Source organism: Zalophus californianus, chromosome 5, assembly GCF_009762305.2.
Source record: "Zalophus californianus isolate mZalCal1 chromosome 5, mZalCal1.pri.v2, whole genome shotgun sequence".
In the NCBI taxonomy this organism is placed as follows: domain Eukaryota; kingdom Metazoa; phylum Chordata; class Mammalia; order Carnivora; family Otariidae; genus Zalophus; species Zalophus californianus.
Window position 1 is genome coordinate 117950156 of NC_045599.1, and position 19145 is coordinate 117969300.

The window sequence follows — 19145 nt, forward strand, 5'->3', positions numbered from 1 at the left end:
AGCAGGAACTTTGTTTAATGAAATTCAGCCAGCATCTTTTTTTGGCTAATGTAAGAACATTTTCCATAATATTGCTGAAGCTTTGAATTATGTTTGGTAAATCCAGCTTCATTTGTGTAGAAGCCATCCACATTTTCTAATATTTCCCTTCCTTTTGATGCTGCCTGAATAAAATTCCCAAAAGTTTGAGAATAAGCTATTCTTATATAACGCCAGCCACATAGTTCCTAGGTCTTGAGGGATTCCCAAGGGAAGACTTTGAGATTGTGTGTGTATATGTGTGTATTATGTATATAGACACACATATACATACAGACCCATACACTCTTTTATACTCAGGTTAGTTAGGCTTACAACCTTTGGGTTTCCTGTGCACATTGGTGATTTTCTATTCTAAGCTATGGAATTCAGGAACCACAGGTATTTTAGATTCTATCACATCAGTTTTGTGCTGATCAGATGGCATGTAAATAACTTGATAGATTCAGTGAAATAAAAGACCATGAATGAAACTTAATTTGGGAGGAGGTGAAAATTATAAGAATCAAGGAACAATTTTCTTTTGTTATTGTACAAATTTTGAATATGAAGTTTAAGATATATGTGTTTTATTCTTATTCAGAGGAGTTATTTTATAAACTTAGTTAAACTCCATATGGTAAGGAGCATCATATAAATGGAGCAACATGTTAAAAATAAGATTGAATGTTTCACTTTTATATAGGGGTGTTGGTTTCATGTTAGAGTGGCCACCTGAATTATTTCTATAAGGATTCTAGATGTTCCATCTGTATTTTAGGATGTAACATGGGACCTCACTGACTTCTATGGTAAAATAAAGGAAAGCTCCATATTTCCTATCTCTGCATCAGCCAGAATTGTCCCATTTTGCCAGTTTTTTATGTTGTGGTACATTTAACTCTTATAAATAAAAGTTTCTGCTTTTAAAGCATGTTTGGAAACACCGTCCTATGCAAGAAATTTTACTTTGCTTTTTCCACATTTTTCTTTTTTATAACAAAAAACAAAATAGACTTTTATTTCAAGTGATATGTTTCCTAAATGGGCCCATTAAGGTCTAACTGTTATCATTTCTTTAAAGATTTCAAATTGCTTAAATGTCCATATACTTTTAATAATTTTAATTATGAAAATAAGAGACAGGTGTAAATTACTATATGACTTTAAGAACAGTCTTTTAAAAATATAGTTCAGGGGTGCCTGGGTGGCTCAGATGGTTAAGCATCAGCCTTCGGCTCAGGTCATTGGGCTCCCTGCTCCACGGGAGGCCTGCTTCTTCCTCTCCCACTCCCCCTGCTTGTGTTCCCTCTCTTGCTGTCTCTCTGTCAAATAAATAAATAAAATCTTAAAAAAAATTAAAAATATAGTTCAGAAACTGAGTAAATAGGTATAGTCTTAGAAATGTAGATATGGATGTTTTTGCAATACTTTAAATAGCAGAAACGCATTGCAGTTATGGTTTTGGGGAGGTTGAAACATTGTCCATTGAGTTCAATGGACATATTAGTTTGTTGGCTAATTTAAAATATTTTTAAAGTTAGAGGTAAAACTTTTAACATATTTTTGATTTTCTGTTAGGAAAGCAAGCTGCAGAAACATCTGCGAAGTATTACAAGAAACAGGGAGGTAACAATTAGAGCTTGGAACCTGGCCTGATTTAGAGAGAGGCTACAGTACAGTTTTGATAGAATCATTTAGTTCAAAGTGTGAATGTTTAAAATATGTTGGTCATACCATTTGTCTACCATCACATTGCTGTATTGCTGCATTACAAATTTGTTTCATCTTCTCTTAATATTTTCTTTCATTTAAAATCTCAGTTTAGGGGCGCCTGGGTTGCTCAGTCGGTTAGGCATCCAACTCTTGATTTCAGCTCAGGTCATGATCTCAGGGTCATGAGATCAAGCCCCGCATCAGGTCCATGCTCAGTCCAGAGTCTGCTTGTCCCTCTCTCTCTGCCTCTCTCCCTGCTTGTGCACGTGCTCGCACGCTGTCTCTCAAATAAATAAATAAAATCTTAAAAAAAAAATAAAACCTCAGTTCAATTGTTTGAAAGTGATAAGGAAGTTAATTTCATTGTCATGAGAATGTCATATCTTTGGAAGTTGGTACACACAGTTGATTATGAGAATCTGGACTCAGCCACACCCAAATTTGTATTCATACCTGTCATTATCATGATATATGATCTAGGGAAAGATAGTTAACCTTTCTTTGCCTCAGCTTCCTCCTCTATGAAGTAGGAATGATAAAAATGGTACTTATAGAATTGCTGTAAAGATTAAATGATATGAGCAATACGGAACTTCAGGCAATACCTGATAGCTTTTGTTATATTCTCCAGTGAGATCAATATTGAGAGGAAGTTAAGTGGGAACTTATTCAGCAATTAATAGATCACTAAAATTTTCCTTATGATAGCTCATTTAATCCTTTCTGTAGTCTCGTGAAATATGTCTTGTGCCATTTTACAAATGAGGAAACTGAGGTGTCCAACATAAAGATACATGGTGTTGCCCTGTGAGTCACCTCAGGCAAGGAACCAGACACGGGGCTGTTCCCTTATGACATGGAGGTGATTGTTCATATTTTAACTTCCCGATATTTTAGGAGGCTCCAGTGAGCCGCATCACTGAAAAGAGTGTGGTGCCCTGGAGTCCCCTTCTGGAATGTAAATACCTCTGTAATGCCTCCTGCAAGGAGTGATAATGCTGTTTTGTCTTCTTGCCAGCCCTCCAGCAAGAAAGATGGTCTGTATTCAACCCCCACAGGGTGCCCAAGAAATAATGCAAGGGTCACAATAGCTTTCTCTGGGTGCTCAGAACCTCTGGCAACTCCATGGCCTATAGCAAGGCCTGGATCTCCTCAATTCTGAGCAAGGTGGCTTTGCCAGTATAAACCTGGGCTGGGCAGAGGCCAGCAGTAATGAGTGACACTCAGCTCAGACCTGGGGAAACAACTCAAGAAATCTGCAAAGGCTTTGTCCCTGAAGCAACAACTGAGCAGAGTTTTGCAAGATGTGAAAGAATTTTCACATTTAGGGGCGATCCAATATATAGAAAGCAGGTTTAAGTCATCAATAATAATGCTCTATCAACAATTTCTTAATGTAACATTCCTTGGAAGAATTATTCCTCTGTCAACATAGATTTGGTTCCCTTTATTATTCTCTTTCATAGTCACAGTGGAAGAAAGTGTTTGTTACATTACCAAAGTCTACAGACTTTGGTAGATGGTCTGTCTCCCACAAGGAAGGAAAAGAGGTAGTTAGGTTAGACAGTTAAGGACGTTTTTAACCTATGATAAAGCACTTTCTGTAATATGGTAAGATAACAGAATATGCTATATTGGGGTGAATACAGAGACTGTATGGAGAACTCCTTTATGAAATTGACTAAGGAAGTAAATTTCCTTGACAGAAAGACAGACCTAGGTTTTCAGGGTACCCCAGAGCTAAAGCTGAAGGAGGAAAATTTACAGAAAATAGAAGCTTAGGACCAAATATGATATATCTTAAAACATTTTCTCCTGTTACTAGTACCTAATGTAATTTCTGGTATGCAGTAGATGCTCAGCAAATGCACGAAAATATGCAAATTCCTTCAGTTTGACCACTTCAGTTTTTTCTCTGTATAATTGAATCTTGTTAAGATGTCTATACCTAGGGTTTTGTTTTGTTTTGTTTTGTTTTGCCTTTCTTTTTGTGCATAAAATTCAACTCAGCACTTCTGTAATTATGCAAGTAGTTATTCTGGGCATGTGCTCACAAAGCACTTCACACTAGCTGTACTTCACTGTCTGCAAATTTTGTACCTGGTCATTGCTTAAGGAAGCATTTTTATAAAGTTTTAAATGTAATTAAAAGTGATGTTATGCTATTTAGGTTCTGTTTTTTTTTTCTTTCTACATTTTGGCTCTGCATTCTGCTTTTACTGATGCCACGCTATTGAGCAGGAGATTGAGAGATGTGTTTATATAATGCATTGCCCTCTCCCAAACACAACCCTTTTTATTTCCTTTAAGAGTAACCACCACTGTTCTGGTTTTTAGGGGGTCACGTCTTTGCTTTTTAAAATTGTTCTGTCACACAGGTGTACATCCCTAAATATAGTTTAGTTTTGCTTTGTTTTTTTTAAAGGTGTGTTTCTAAAGTATCTTTTCATTTTTAGGTTTATTTCTTTCCTTTTTCTAATTTACCTGTTGAAAACACCAGATCGTTCATCTTGTTGAGTTTTCTCACACCCTAGATTCTGTCGATCACTTTCACGGGGTGCTATTTAACAAGTTTTTCCATCCTCTGTATTTCCTGTAAACTGGTAGTTGGATCTAGAGACTTAGTTTCAGCACCCCCTCCCCCTTTACTTTTTTTCTTTTTTTGGAGGGGGACAAAACGACTGCCTAGGTCGTGGGGTGTCCCTCCTTAGGAGACACACAGTTCCGTGTCTGAGAGGGTTGCAGCAGATGATGCAGAATGCCGAGATCCACGATTCACCAGGAGTTATAGCTCATTGTGTCAGATTTCTAGAGTTTCTTCACTTATTGGCTGGAACTGTATAAAAAGAAAGTTTTCCTCCTCTATTATCTGGTTACCAATTGCACATTTAGTATAGGAAGAGCGGTGTACCTGTTTGGTATTTTTCCTTTATTTACTACTGCTCAAAAAAAAAAAAAAGTTGGCTCTAATGTATCTGCCATAAGTGGGATATAGATATCTATAGAGATATATCACCTCATGGTTTTGTACCAGAATTTCAAATTCGATGAGAAGTCAGAAGTACAGGATGAGTGTTTGAATTCTGCCATTCATCTATATCTTTGTCCAATCCCTACAAGTTTTTAAGGACTAAGAAGACTAGGAATGACAGAATTAGTATATCACACAAACCCACATTCTGCACTAAACGTTCTTGTAATAACGATGAATGATATGATTCCTTAAAGGAATCAAAGTAGTTACTCCATTCTCTCCCTTAGGTTTTGTTTGCTTTTACGTGGGAGTGTTTCTGTACAGTCAAAGCATAGGGCCCCCCTTTATACAGTGCTCTTTCCCCTATATCCTTGTCAGCTGGAAATTTTAAGGAGATTAAGATTATAGCCTTAGGCTTTTGCTATTCTGGTAATGTAACAAACACTTTCTTCCGCTGTAACTATGAAAGAGAATAATAAAGGGAACCAAATCTATGTCAACAGAGGAGTAATCCTTCAAAGGAATGTTACATTAAGAAATTGTTGATAGAACATTATTATTGATGGCTTAAACCTGCTTTCTACATATTGGATCTCCCCTAAGTGTAACTTTTACAACATCTTTTTTGTTTTGTCTTTTCTTTTGTGGCTAATAGAACATTCCAGTGTGCCAGCGGAAAAAAATATCACTTTAGAACAACCTTCTAAAATAAAACTCACATGCCAATTCACAACATCTGGGGATGTGAATTCAGTAAATGTGACTTGGAGAAAAGGTGATGAACAACTTGAGAATTATTGCATCAATGTCACAGGAAACATCCTGTATACCCAGTACATGTGAGTACATAAAATTTTAACCTGCATGGCTCGATGAAATTCATCAACTTTTAAACATTTTTGATGACTGGGCATTCTTTCCTTTGCTGTCTTTTGAAGGTTATGCTAATATTCTAATTTGCATATTTACAGAATTGTTTCTATTTTAGAATTTTGATTAAATGCTAAGTCTTTTTCATTTTTATCAAGAAGTGTTTTGAGAACTAAGCCCATATTAATAAATTCTCTTTAGGTTTACCATCATTAACGGCAAACAAATGGGAAGCTATTCTTGTTTCCTTGAAGAGGAAAAGGAACAAAGGGGCACATTTAATTTCAGAGGTTAGTGCTAATAATTTATAGAGTAATAACTTCAGCATTATATTTTTAGGATTCTGAATCCCCAAATTTTTGAATTACCATTACAATACTAAACGTAATGAGCTGAAAGAAAATCATATACTTTTCCACTGAATCTTAAAGTGGTGACCTTAAAAATGGAACTTCCCAGTCTTCCCAGTGGTAGCGCTGCATTTCCCAACCCATTCCCACTCCTGTCCCTCCCCTAGCTTAAATCGAGATTTTAGTGTGAAAGATGGGGCTGCCAGGTTATTTGTAACAGTCTCTTGAATTTATTTGCTTATTCATTTGTTTAGCCCACTAAACTCAGAGCTTTTATATATTGTCCCTTTAGGCATCTGTGAGAATATGCTTCGGTGTTCTGTACCCGTGGGTCTGGGACTTGGGGGGTTTAGGGATCCATAAAATTTAAAAATAATATGGAGATGCACAAAGGGTTGCCAGTTTTTGGTCTCCTCAAATAAGGAAAAACCCCAGAATAAAACCCATAGCTCTTCCCTGTGGAACAAGAAGAAGTAAGATCAGAATATTTTACTCTTAACTATCATTAAAGCAAAACTATAAAGGTCTCAATCTCATAAGAGAGACTAGTCACTGAGCTGGACACTTATCTTCATGAAAAACCCCTATTCTGTGATAGATTAGGGAACCACAGTGTCCATGCTGGTATCTGGGAAATGTGGTCTGTTGCCATATTAACTGTTCTGGGTTTTGCTTCACATTAATTTCCCAAGGTACATGAGAAATTGTTCTCCACTTTTCCTGAAAATTGTGAGGTCTGGCTAGCTGCCCTGACAAAATATGGGTACTGTCTCCAAGGCCCCATCAATAGCAGAATGGCCTGCTCCAACATTAGCATGATTTAAGGTGGTTCGCTCCTCTGTCCCTCCATCCTTCCCTATATTCCCCCTGTTCTCACAGACTCATTTCCTTCATGTGGTTTTGTAAATGTTCTTACTTGGTAAATATAATAAATCCTTGTGTTTATGCAATTTGGTGTCTGCAAAGGCAGAAACTATTCCCATCCTTTGATTATGTTGATCATATACATTCTCTCTTAACCTCCTTTCCTCTGTTTGCTTAATTTAATTTAGTGAAGGATAGATGCACCGTACATTTCCTTCCCTTATTCCCTTCCTTCCCTTGTCTTTTTCTTTCCTTCCCTCCTTCCCCATCTTCCTCCTCCCTTCTTTCTTTCCTTCCTAATGAGCTAAGAGGATATTAAACACATGCACACACACACACACACACACAGTCCTCTAGTAAACATTTTATTGAATTTCCTTTAAATATGTAAAGAAGGCCTATAGATTTTGAGGGAATACTCATCAAATCTTGAGGCTTAAAGGGATTCCAGGAGATTCAGTTTTAAAAATTGCTTTTTTCGGGCGCCTGGGTGGCTCAGATGGTTAAGTGTCTGCCTTCGGCTCAGGTCATGGTCCCGGGGTCCTGGGATCGAGTCCTGCATCGGGCTCCCTGCTCCTTGGGAGCCTGCTTCTCCCTCTGCTTCTCTCTCTCTGTCTGTCATGAATAAATAAATAAAATCTTAAAAAAAAAAGAGTTAAAAAAAATAAAAATTGCTTTTTTCCCCATCTAGATAGGACTGTTTTCTAGAAATATGTACTAGTTACACCTGTTCAGACTTTAAATATTGACTATATTATGCTTTTTCCTATTTGCTGTCTTATAATAAATTACTTAAATTATTATTTGGCAATGATCTGTCCTGCCTCTAATGTGAAAGATTAACAGAAGCATTTTATTTTTCAATATACCAATACATTTAATGCCACGTGGTCTTGGAGAAAGCCTCTTGATTCCATATCTATTTTGAGATGACCAGGCTGAATCATCTGGCTGGTGTCAGGAGCACCAACACAAGGCTTAGGTTTGAAATCAAATGCTTGAGAAATGCAAAGAGCCACTGAATATTTACTGTTTTTCTTTTTGTAGTTTTCTTAAAGTAGTTTAGTTCAGTTTATTAGTTTTTAATGCCCACTTAACAGTAATATAACTTTTAAGTATATACTGTCTCGAAGATATTTATAAAATTAATAAGTTGGCCCTTTCCAGATCTTTGGTAAAATAATATTTTCCTGTAACTCATCTAAATTGAATATTGCTTGGAGAAATAATTTCATTTGATTACAATTTAAAGGCATCTGCAGAACAATTCTTTTATAGTTATTATTTAATTAGATCTCTAAGGCTTATAGGATGGCATCTATTTTTATAAATATCCTATTATATTATGTCTCCACATGACTTGCTTATGGGTTTTCCTAAGAAGAAGGCTTATTTTTACTTAGCAATCCTACAGTTGAGTGTGGTTGAAAAGCCTTTTTTATCCTCTATTTTAAATTCAGCCAAAAAAACCCCATTCTGTCATTGACCAAATGAGTAACTAGTGCATGAGCCTGAGTCCTTAGAACAATTCATCAGCAAAGCCCCTGCTTCTGCCTTTATGGGAGCTGGTTGATTTATTACTACAAGATTACAAAAGGGCCTCAAATCACTGATTAGTACAATGCAAAAAAACCTGCTCACTTTGTGTTTGGCTGTTGATGCTGGTACAGGAGAGAGAGCAAAAGTCACACTGGAAGCTTGCAAGTGCTAAAATGTTGTGATTACTTTTCATTCAAGAAAGATGAGAGGTGGGCTACTGTGTTTCTCAGTAGCAGGTCAACTATTCTGATGTAGTTGCTGAAAACTTCTATAATATTCATCAGTGTTAAAATCTCTCGTTAGAGGGGCACCTGTGTGGCTCAGTCGGTTAAGCGTCTGCCTTCAGCTCAGGTCATGATCCCAGATCCTGGGATCGAATTCCACATCTGGCACGCTGCTCAGCGGGGAGCCTGCTTCTCCCTCTCCCACTCCCCCTACCTGTGCTCTCTCTCTCTGTGTCAGATGAATAAATAAAATCTTAAAAAAAAGAAAAAATTAAAATTTCTTAATAGAAAAGATGCAGAAATTTAGTTGGTGAAGGGTAAGTAATGGCACAAAGAACTTCTGAGAATTCTTGGTGAGATTTTGATGGTGCCAAGTGCTGTGAAGCCTCTCTTGGCCTAGCCATCTGTCTTCACTAGTAAGTATCCAGGGAGTCAAAATATGGAATAGTACTATGGAAGAATCAGTTGGAACTTCAGCTTCAAACCCCAGTGCTGAAGTCTAGTTAGCTGTCTTTGACTCTGTGGAAGAATCTTTTCCCTAATTTGGTAATACCTAAATGTCCTTGGGCCGAAAATGACCCAGGCTGATTTTCTTCCTAGTTCACGATATAGATCTCTAACTTTACAACTCCATAGGGCTTTGACTGTCACCAGGTAGATCCTGGGCCCCATCTTCTTAGACACTAGTTTGAATCAGCAATTTCAGCATCTTCAGACTTGGATTCCTCCAATCCAAGACTCTCACCAGTCCTGCCTTATCCAAAGTTTCAAAAGGTCAACAGAACATATTAGAACACCGTATCGCTGTGCTTCTTTGCATAAATATTTCCAAACATAAGTAGCAGCCCAGAACCAACTGGGACCTCTGGAGAAGTTCTAACAAACTGGTGTTTCCTGACCATGGTGCCTTTTGTAATTTAGATCCACACTGCTGTTATCAGCCATATAAAATGTAGCAGAGCAGTGGTTAATGTCCACCTTTTCACGAGGAGTTTGAGAAGTGTGGTTTTGCTTATCTGAGGTTTGGAAGGAACTTTGTGGCTTCAGAAAAGAATCCTTATTTTAGCCAAGCTTGAATCTGTGCTTATCTGCAGGTCTTTAGTTGAGGCCTACCCTAAAGTAGGGTTGACCTTTCCAGGAGCTTCTGTGTTCTCATACTTCATTTAATAATAAAGCCACACCAGGTGTTCGGCATATTGGAATGAAGTATGACTCGGTCGTGGTCTTGAACGGAGAGATTGATCGTGTTTTGTCAGGAGGCCCTCAGATAACTTCCTTCTCACTTGGTCCAGTCATGCTTTTTCCTAGCAAAATCTCAAGTAAGGAAATACACACCAAAAAAGGGACACTAAGGCAAAGTAACATTTTGTTATTGGCCAGCCTTGGCCACAAACCTTGCTGAAGTTCTTGGAAGGCTTTGCCACATGGAAGGCTTCTTTTTCCTCAATGAGGTCGTACTAACCTTAAGCCAAAGCAGAGCCTTATATTCCTTCACAGCCCAAGGTCAGTTAGGTCTTTACTCCTCTGGACAGGAGGATAACACCCTCCTCAGCCAGGAAAAATATGCTGAGCATGAGGCTGAGTTATTTATACCTCTAGATTTCTATCCCTAGAAAACAGGGCCCAATCAGTGCCCTGGACCATGACTAATCCATGATAATCCTCCTTTCTAGGACTGGAAAACTGGAGGGCTGAATGAGAGGAGGGAATTTCTAGTGAGGTCACCGGGGACTTCAGTCCGTAGGCCACTGCTCAGCCTTTTATTGACACCACCTCCAGTGTCTAGTGAGGAAACTGGATCTACCGTGAGAAAAAAAAACAGAATGGGGGGGTGGTTACTGGGAGCCTCAGTTGGTTACACAGCTGCCTTCGGCTCAGGTCATGATCTAGCATCCTGGGATCGAGCCCCGCATTGGGCTCCCTGCTCAGTGGGGAGCCTGCTTCTCCCCCTGCCTGCCGCTCCCCCTGCTTGAGCTCTCTCTCTCTCTGTCAAATAAATAATGAAAAACAAAATCTTAAAAAAAAAAAAAACAGAATGAAATATTCTGTGGTTCAGCGTAATTTAGGCCTGTAACATTTTGATGCTGAAATTTATTGTCTTGTTTCTCAAGAACTTAAAATATAGTTATGTTAATATCAGGACAGTTGGTCAGCCTATTCTCTTGGCTCCTAGCGTTGCTTTCAATTTTCCTCTATTGGTTATTTTCCTGCAGCAGACTGCTGTCTGGGTCCCCAGATGAGCCCAAAGTGGGGTAGCCACAGACTGAGGAAACTGAACAAAACAAAAGTAGTTTGACTTAATAGGGAGAACACTTACATGAACTTACATGAGAGACACAATCTTTACTTTTATTGAAAAAATGCATGTGGATAGCAATTATTCCCTTATTTAAAAATTTCTCTCACAGGTTATGTCAAAGTACCAGTTGCTTTATTCTGTTTTTTCTTGTTAAAACCAGTATGTGGTGAACGGGCCCTTTTCTTTTTATTCTTAGATTCTATGTAATATGTAAAGTTATTATTCCATGTGTTTTTTCTGCTCTGTATACTACATAGGTCTGGAAACAAGAGTTTCTTTTTAACTTTTAACTAATTTAATTTCTTGTTATGGTAAGGAGCAGGATTGAGGTGCCCTGATTTAAATTGTTTTAATTTATCCTGAAATTGTAATCCTTACACAAAAATCTTATTCAACTGCTTTCGCCAAGTACTTGAATGCGTGTTTCAAGCAGAATTTGTTTTACAGCCTCACTAAGTTGATTAAAATAGATGTTATTAAAGGATCTCAAAGCTCCTGTTTCTTCATTCTTTTGGGCCTTGTCTCCTGCGATTCATACCCTTGAGTTTTTCATCATTTCACTCTTTTAATCTCCTTTCTCACTTGGGCTGGGTAGTCTATAAGGCATTCAGTTTGGAGCCTTTCCTATGTTTTTACGTGTTCCTACAGTTCTGAGATGTATTCAGATGAATTTCCAGTTCTCTTTTTTTATTCTAAGTCTTATTTCTCCTCTCTTCCACATGACTGGCTGACCTGGAAATCATTCTTGCACATGATGATGATCTATCCTAGTAAGCTGACTCATGACCACTATGTAATAAGGCCATGGTCATTACAAATTGTGAGGGAGGTCAGTTAAGAAAAGCGATACCAGTACATAATCAAAATTTTGTGGTGTTTACTTTGCACCCAACACTTTATTTAGTATGATCTCATACTTAATCCTTTACAGCAACACAGTAGGATGGGTTATGACCTAGCGAAGTACTCAATGTTAGTAACACTGAAACTGTAATTTGAGTGTATGTATTTCCTGGACCCAAACCAATTCTTTGTCACATCATTGTCACTTTGTGCTGACTTCCTTCAAACACTTAAAAGACCTGACCTTTGGAATGGACACATATTAACCACATATTAACTAAATATCCCTCAGCCTGATGGTGACCCGATTGGGAGTTTGGGACACTAGTGGCCTCAGTCAAAAGGAGGGCTCAGAATATCTTCTGGCTGGGATGTCTTAAATCCAGGTAATCACTCATACTCCCTGTCTCCTCTCTCAGGAGTGCCCTAGTGGTACCTGACTAGGTTTTCGTAAAGTATTAGTGGGTGAGTACAAATTCTGATAGGCAGTTCACAGCTTTGGTTAATGTAAAATTGTAGACCATTCAGTTTCATCAAAACATGTTTCCTTAGTTATGAAAAGTGTGAGACAACTTTATAGATTGCTCTATTTTCTTTCATATGAATTACTTGAAGCATTTATGCTATCATGGGTGACATACCTTCCTCTTATTTGCATCTCTTTTATTAGCACTGCTTCATTCAACACTCAGCTGGTCAGCAGCCTTGATGAAGGAGAGGGTGATATGTGCAATTGTATTTAGGCACATCTTATTTATTTATTTTTAAAATATTCTATTTATTTATTAGAGAGAGAGCGAGCATGTGCACAAGTGGGGGGTGAGGAGGGGCAGAGGGAGAGGGAGAAGCAGGTTCCCCGCTGAGCAGGGAGCTGTGGGGCTCGATCCCAGGACCCTGAGATCATGACCTGACTGAAGGCAGACACTTAACAGACTAAGGCCCCTCTTTAGGCATATTTTAAACAATAAGGAAAAAAAGAAGAATTCCCACACCCATCATTGTAATCTTAATCATCTGAGGACAGAACCCATAAAGAAATCCTATTCTCCAACCCTATTTTTACCACTTCTTTGGTAGTTATACCAGTCAGAATTTCTTTTCTAGTCATTACCAATTACTTCTCCCTTCCTCATCTTTATGATTCATCCAACAAATGCCCAATTATCTTTGGGTAGTACAAAGCCAAGAGCACTTAGAGAATGTATTTAATCTAGAAAGCTAACTTTAGTACTTAAAACTGATCTTTCTATTTCTACCATGGCCCTCCCCAAAACAAAATATAAAAGTAGGGTAACAAGTGAATATGAAGCAATATTTATAAAATTTGTCAATATAGCATTAAAAATTTAGATATAATTTTATGCTTTCTCTCTGTTGCCAAATAAAGGAAAAACAAAACATAAAACCAAAAATCTGCTAAAATGAGTAAAAGAAAAAAAGTAAAAGTAACCTTTGTTGGTCAGTCTACACTTCCAGTCTAAGTGCACATTCAATAATATATCCTTTGAGGTCAATGAGAAGAAACTGATTCCACCGTGGAGCTATTGGCTGTCTTTTTATTGCTTTGCTTATGTTTTTATGTTTTAATTTTCTTTATCAAGTTACTCATATCCTTAAAACTTAATTTTTCTAAATTCATTGGTCATTTTTATTCTGTTACTAATGGCACCTGCCTCAAACTTTCTTAGGAAATTTATCATCCAAAACAAATAAACAAAAACAGCAGAAAAAGAGTCATAAAGGGGCGCCTGGGTGGCTCAGTTGGTTAAGCGACTGCCTTTGGCTCCGGTCGTGATCCCAGGGTCCTGGGATCGAGCCCCGCATCGGGCTCCCTGCTCGGCAGGGAGCCTGCTTCTCCCTCTCCCACTCCCCCTGCTTGTGTTCCCTCTCTCGCTGTCTCTCCCTCTCTCTGTCAATTAAATAAATAAATAAAAAATCTTAAAAAAAAAAAAAAGGAAAAGAGTCATAAAGACAACAAACTGGTAGTTGCCAGAGGGGTGTGGTGTGGTGGGGGAAATGACAAAATGGGTAAAGGGGAGTGGGCGGTATAGGATTCCAATTATGGAGTGGATAAGTCCGGGGAATGAAAGGTACAACATGGGGAATATAGTCTGTGCTATTATAATAGTGTTTCTTGGTGATAGATGGTAGCCACACATGTGGTGAGCATAGCATAACATGTAGATTTGTCTGATCACTATGTTGTACACCTGAAACTAATATAATACCATGTATCAACTATACTCCAATTAAAAAAATGGTTTCATGTTATATGAAACTAAAATTATGTAAAGAAAATCATACTGATGAGAAAATGAAAGCAGAATTTGTCTTCAACTTGCATACATTTCCCTATTCAAACTCCCTCAGTAACATATATTTCTCTAAATTTTTCTTAGTCCCTGAAGTTCAAGGAAAACACAAACCATTGATCACTTATGTGGGGGATTCAACTGTCTTGATATGTAAATGTCAACACTGTTCTCCTTTAAATTGGACCTGGTACAGCAGTAACGGGAGTATACAGGTAAGATCCTATTTCTGTGATTCGAAGAAAACAAAATGAAAACTTTTATTTCATAAATAATATTATTAACAGACTCAGAATTCCTAGGACTATTTGTACTTCTGTTATCTTATTATTTAATGTGTCTTCATAAAGAAAGAACCGTGGAGTTGTCATTTCATGTTTTTAGCATATTGCATTGTACATCTGAAGAGACTCTTATTGTTTTAACTGCTACTTTGTTTTTTAGATTTAGCAACTTATTTAAATTTTTTGAAAGGAAGTTGTCATTCATTTTTAGTTGATGAGTTTAGAAATAACCCTAACAAAAAGATTCTTTTTTCTTATCATTCCATGAAAGTATCTAGAAAAAAAAGGTAGTTTTCTTTTCCAGCTTCAGTCTCTGGAAACATTTGTGAAAGAATGCAATACAGTGGTGCCATTTGAGAAAAGAATGAAAATTTGGTAACTTAAAGTTGGGTCTTGGGTTCTTTCAGTGTCACTGGCCTCTTTTGGCCTTCCAGAATCCAAAGAGAAGCCAAATACTTTACATTGCTATTAAAGAATTAATGGCTATTCAAAGAGCTGATAATAAGAAAAACATGAATATTCAGAAAATCATTTCTCACTCTCTTTCTTCCTCCCAAATAACCTCTAATAGCAGGGAAATTTAGGACATTGTCCTTCAGGGGACACCTGTCTATTGCTCTGGTATTAATGAGCATTGAAATTAAAGTCCTGCAAAGGCAAGCTATAATTCTAGAAGGGATGGACAGTATGGGACAGTGTAGATCTTACAATGAAGTACTAGGTTCCTTTTTAGACAAAACTGATACTGCCATAGACTGTTGAAAGGAACCAGAGGAAAGGACTTAAAAGGGAGAGTGACTGATTCTGTGATAACATTGGTTTGACTTTTTAAAGAAAGCTCCACATCACTTAGGGGTAGACTTAAATCATTACTATTTCTGCTGCTTTTCTTATTGATGATTAGGAAAGGCAATCATTTTGAGTAGGTAAATATTTAAAAAAAAGTATGTAAATTTATAAAGATAAATATCTGTTGTAGTACTTGACATACATAGCCTAATTTATTTGTTTATATGTGATACTGGGCAAAAAATAGCCGAAATCTAATTGCATTAAACTCTTAGAATATAGTCTGTGCTTCTCTCCATTTGCTGTAGTAATTTTCTCTCAATTTGGCCCTACGCACGGGTCATATTAGGATGTGAGGGAAGTGTAGGGAAGTGGGTACAGGTCACAACTTTAAGTCAAGTGTTTTTTCAAAATGTAGACCGACCACTTGCCTCCGCATCACCTGGGGTGCCCATTAAACATGCATTGCTTACATGTATCAGGTCCGAGTTAGAGAGGGTACATTTGAACGAGCATCACAGGCAGCGCTATGCACAGGGAGCCAGGTCGCTTTAATGGGGGGGGAGGGGGAACAAATAATAAACTCACAGTTCTTGATCAGATAACCTCCCAAGAATATTTGCATGCAGATTAGCATTTATTGAGCAGTGCAGTTGAGTGATAGCATAGTGAAGGCATCAGATGGCCTGAGAATAAGTTTTAATTTAAACGGATTAAATAAATCAGCTCCAAAATAGCTTAGTATGGCTCTTGAGAGGCTGGGGAAAATCCAGGGACTCTCAGAAGCCAGCTTGCCTGAGAAAGAAAGAAATTCAGATATGCGAAGACCGGTGTGCAGACAACCACATATACCGGGCTCACGGGATTTCTACCATTCCCGCTACATCAGCTTCAAAGGCCTGGAGATTTCATCCTCATTTCCAGTCTCAGGAACTCCCAGTGTCAGGAGCCAGTGATCTTCCTTTGTAGGAATGATCACATCTAATAGCTTCATTAATTCATGAGTTGATTTGATGTGTGCCTGCTCTTGTGAAGGAGGAAGTACTTTGAACAGCTAGTTGGGGATTAGATCGAGAAACCCAGATGGCTGGAATTTTTCTGTATCTTTAATTCTAATATTTACCCATGATGACCTACACTATAGTTTCAAACACGGAGTGTTTAGCACTTAAAATATCCCTTCCCTTTGCTACCATTGGGAGATGAAGCTCTTGGACTCTGTTATGTAAACTTCTCATAAATTTTAATATGCCTTATAGCTTTTGCTCAAAACTCAATCATTTAGGACATGTGTCTTTTATGCAATATGATAGGAATGGGTTTTGATGTCTCCTTATATTAGGTTCCTGTTGATGTTCACGTGAATGATAAGTATGCGATCAATGGAACAAACGCTAATGAAACAAGGCTCAAGATAATGCAACTTTCAGAAGAGGATAAGGGATCGTACTGGTGCCATGCAGTGTTCCAATTAGGCGAGAGCCAAGAACGTGTTGAACTTGTTGTGCTGAGTTATTTGGTGCCCCTCAAACCATTTCTTGGAATAGCTGTTGAAGTTATTATTTTAGTGGCTATTATTCTGTTTTGTGAAATGTACACCCAAAAGAAAAAGATGCACACAGGTAAGGTTTCTTTTTTTAGATAATGTTCTTATGTTATGACTTAATACATTATAATGGCTTTAGAGTTTTGGGGAAATATCTAACTTTTGTTATTTGGAGGGATGTTTATTTAACATTAATGGTGACAGTGATGTGAGCTTTTATTGTTGGTCTTTCTGTTTCAACTTCCTAAAAAATTTTAGTATGAAAATACACTTTTTCTCCTTTTGCTTTGGTGTTACTGGTACCTCAACACCAAATAGGTGATATGTGCTTTGGTACTAGAATAATAGAAGATTCTGTGATAGCTTAACATAAAAGACCTCAAAGACAAACAGTCTTTCACTTAGATAACTCACTTAAAAAATATTTTATCAGACATTCTGGAGTTCTCATAAAAGAGACATTGGTCAGTTCTCCATTTTTGTGGCATGTGCTTGATAGATTGCAGGTTGAGAAACCCATGGTCCCCCCAAAAAATTTATCTTACATTCTGTATTCTTTTCTGATTTTGTACTAAATTTTTAGTAATTTAAAGAATTACAGATCAGTCAGTCTGATTTTGAAAATCCCAGGCACTAGACTATGCTTGATGAAAATTGCAGGTAAGGTCTGGAGAGCAGGGAAAGAGGAGAACGTGATGGATGTGCAGGTGTTTCATGTCGTATGTCTCTCTCTCGTTCCAAAGAGGGAAAACCACAGAATGCATTCTTAACATGGGGAAAGTTGAATTCAACATACATGCTCCATAAGAATGATAAACCAATCTTAATAAATTCCTCTTTTGTTATACAGATGATGGGAAAGAATTTGAACAAGTTGAGCAGTTGTAAGTATTACAGATTAATTTTCACTTGAGTAAAATAGAGATAAATATGAAATTGAATAAAATTTTGCAGTTAGAGTAGGTATTTACCCCAAAGACACAGAGGTAGTGATCCGAAGGGGCACCTGCACCCCAATGTTTATAGCAGCAATGTCCACAATAGCCAAACTATGGAAAGAGCCCAGATGTCCATTGACAGAGGAATGGATAAAGAAGATGTGGTATATATATATATATATTCAATGGAATATTACTCAGCCACCAGAAAGGATAACATCTTACCATTTACATCGCCGTGGATGGAACTGGAGGATATTATGCTGAGTGAAATAAGTCAATCAGAGAAAGACAATTATCATATGGTTTCACTCATGTGGAATATAAGGAATAGTGCAGAGGATCATAGGGGAAGGGAGGGAAAACTGAATCGGAAGAAATCAGAGAGGGAGACAAACCATGAGAGACTCTTAACTATAGGAAACAAACTGAGGGTTGCTGGAGGGGAGGTGGGTGGAGGGATGGGGTAACTGGGTGATGGGCATTAGGGAGGACATGTGATGTGATGAGTACTTGGTGTTATATGCAACTGATGAGTTACTGAAGTCTACATCTGAAACTAATGATGTACTATATGTTGGTTAATTGAATTTAAATAAAAAAAAAGTTTGCTGTTTGGACAAAAACACAAGAGTATATTATATGTGTGTTATTTTCTGTACACATCCATGTTGATTGGAGAGGCATGTGGAGTTTGCCTGCCTACATTAGTATCCCCCCTCTACCATTGACTTTTTACCTCTCTGTGCTTCAATTCTGTCCTCAACAAAATGGCTTTAATTATAGTATTTGCCTTATAAGGCTTTTGGATTAAATGATATTCTGTATGTAAAAATGCTTAGCATAGGCTTTGATGCACAGGGGTGTTCAATAACCATAAGGGAGTTATTATTTGTGTAAGCCAGAATTTCTTAACCCTGGCTATATTTTTGGTCATTTAGGATGTTCCTTAAAAATATAGTTGCTCAGACTTTACTGGATCTCCTGGATCAGAACCTCTGGGAGTAGTGCCTGGGCATCTGTATTTCTTTAAAATGTCTATCACTGATTCTTTTTTTTTTTTTAAGATTTTATTTATTTATTTGTGAGAGAATGAAAGAGAGAGAGCACAAGAGGGGGGAAGGTCAGAGGGAGGAGCAGACTCCCTGCTAAGCAGGGAGCCCGATGTGGGACTCGATCCCGGGACTCCAGGATTATGACCTGAGCCAAAGGCAGTTGCTTAACCAACTGAGCCACCCAGGTGCCCTGTCTATCACTGATTCTAAGTCTCTCTTATATGGAAAATCACTGGGCTAGAGTTTTATTAGTCACTGTTTTTGAAAGAATACATATTGTGCCCCAGGTTCTCTTACAGCCCCTTTGTTCAGAGTGGAGCATGAGGAGGGCTGAGAAGAAAAGTATCAGGGATATAATTTAGTTTGGTCAAGACAGGAGTGACTAGTTCCTCTCAGCCAGAGGACTGAGCATGGAGTCCAATGATGGAGGTGCCTGAGACTGGGATTAAAGTCTGAGTATCACAGCCAAGGGCTGGACCGGGAAAACGAGATGAGATTAAAGCAGCTGAAAGAAATGTTGGAAA

At 37.8% G+C, this 19145-nt stretch overlaps 1 protein-coding gene across 2 annotated transcripts in view; it reads left to right on the top strand.

The window, feature by feature from the left end:
- Nucleotides 1-19145, top strand: part of EMB (embigin) — a 42519-nt gene that overhangs the window by 20189 nt on the left and 3185 nt on the right. For both annotated transcript variants that reach the window (XM_027606246.2, XM_027606245.1), the window contains exons 4-8: nucleotides 5364-5547; nucleotides 5780-5868; nucleotides 14097-14224; nucleotides 16425-16704; nucleotides 17479-17512. In XM_027606246.2, coding sequence (XP_027462047.1) covers nucleotides 5364-5547; nucleotides 5780-5868; nucleotides 14097-14224; nucleotides 16425-16704; nucleotides 17479-17512 — 715 coding nt within the window. The remainder of the gene's footprint in view (nucleotides 1-5363; nucleotides 5548-5779; nucleotides 5869-14096; nucleotides 14225-16424; nucleotides 16705-17478; nucleotides 17513-19145) is intronic.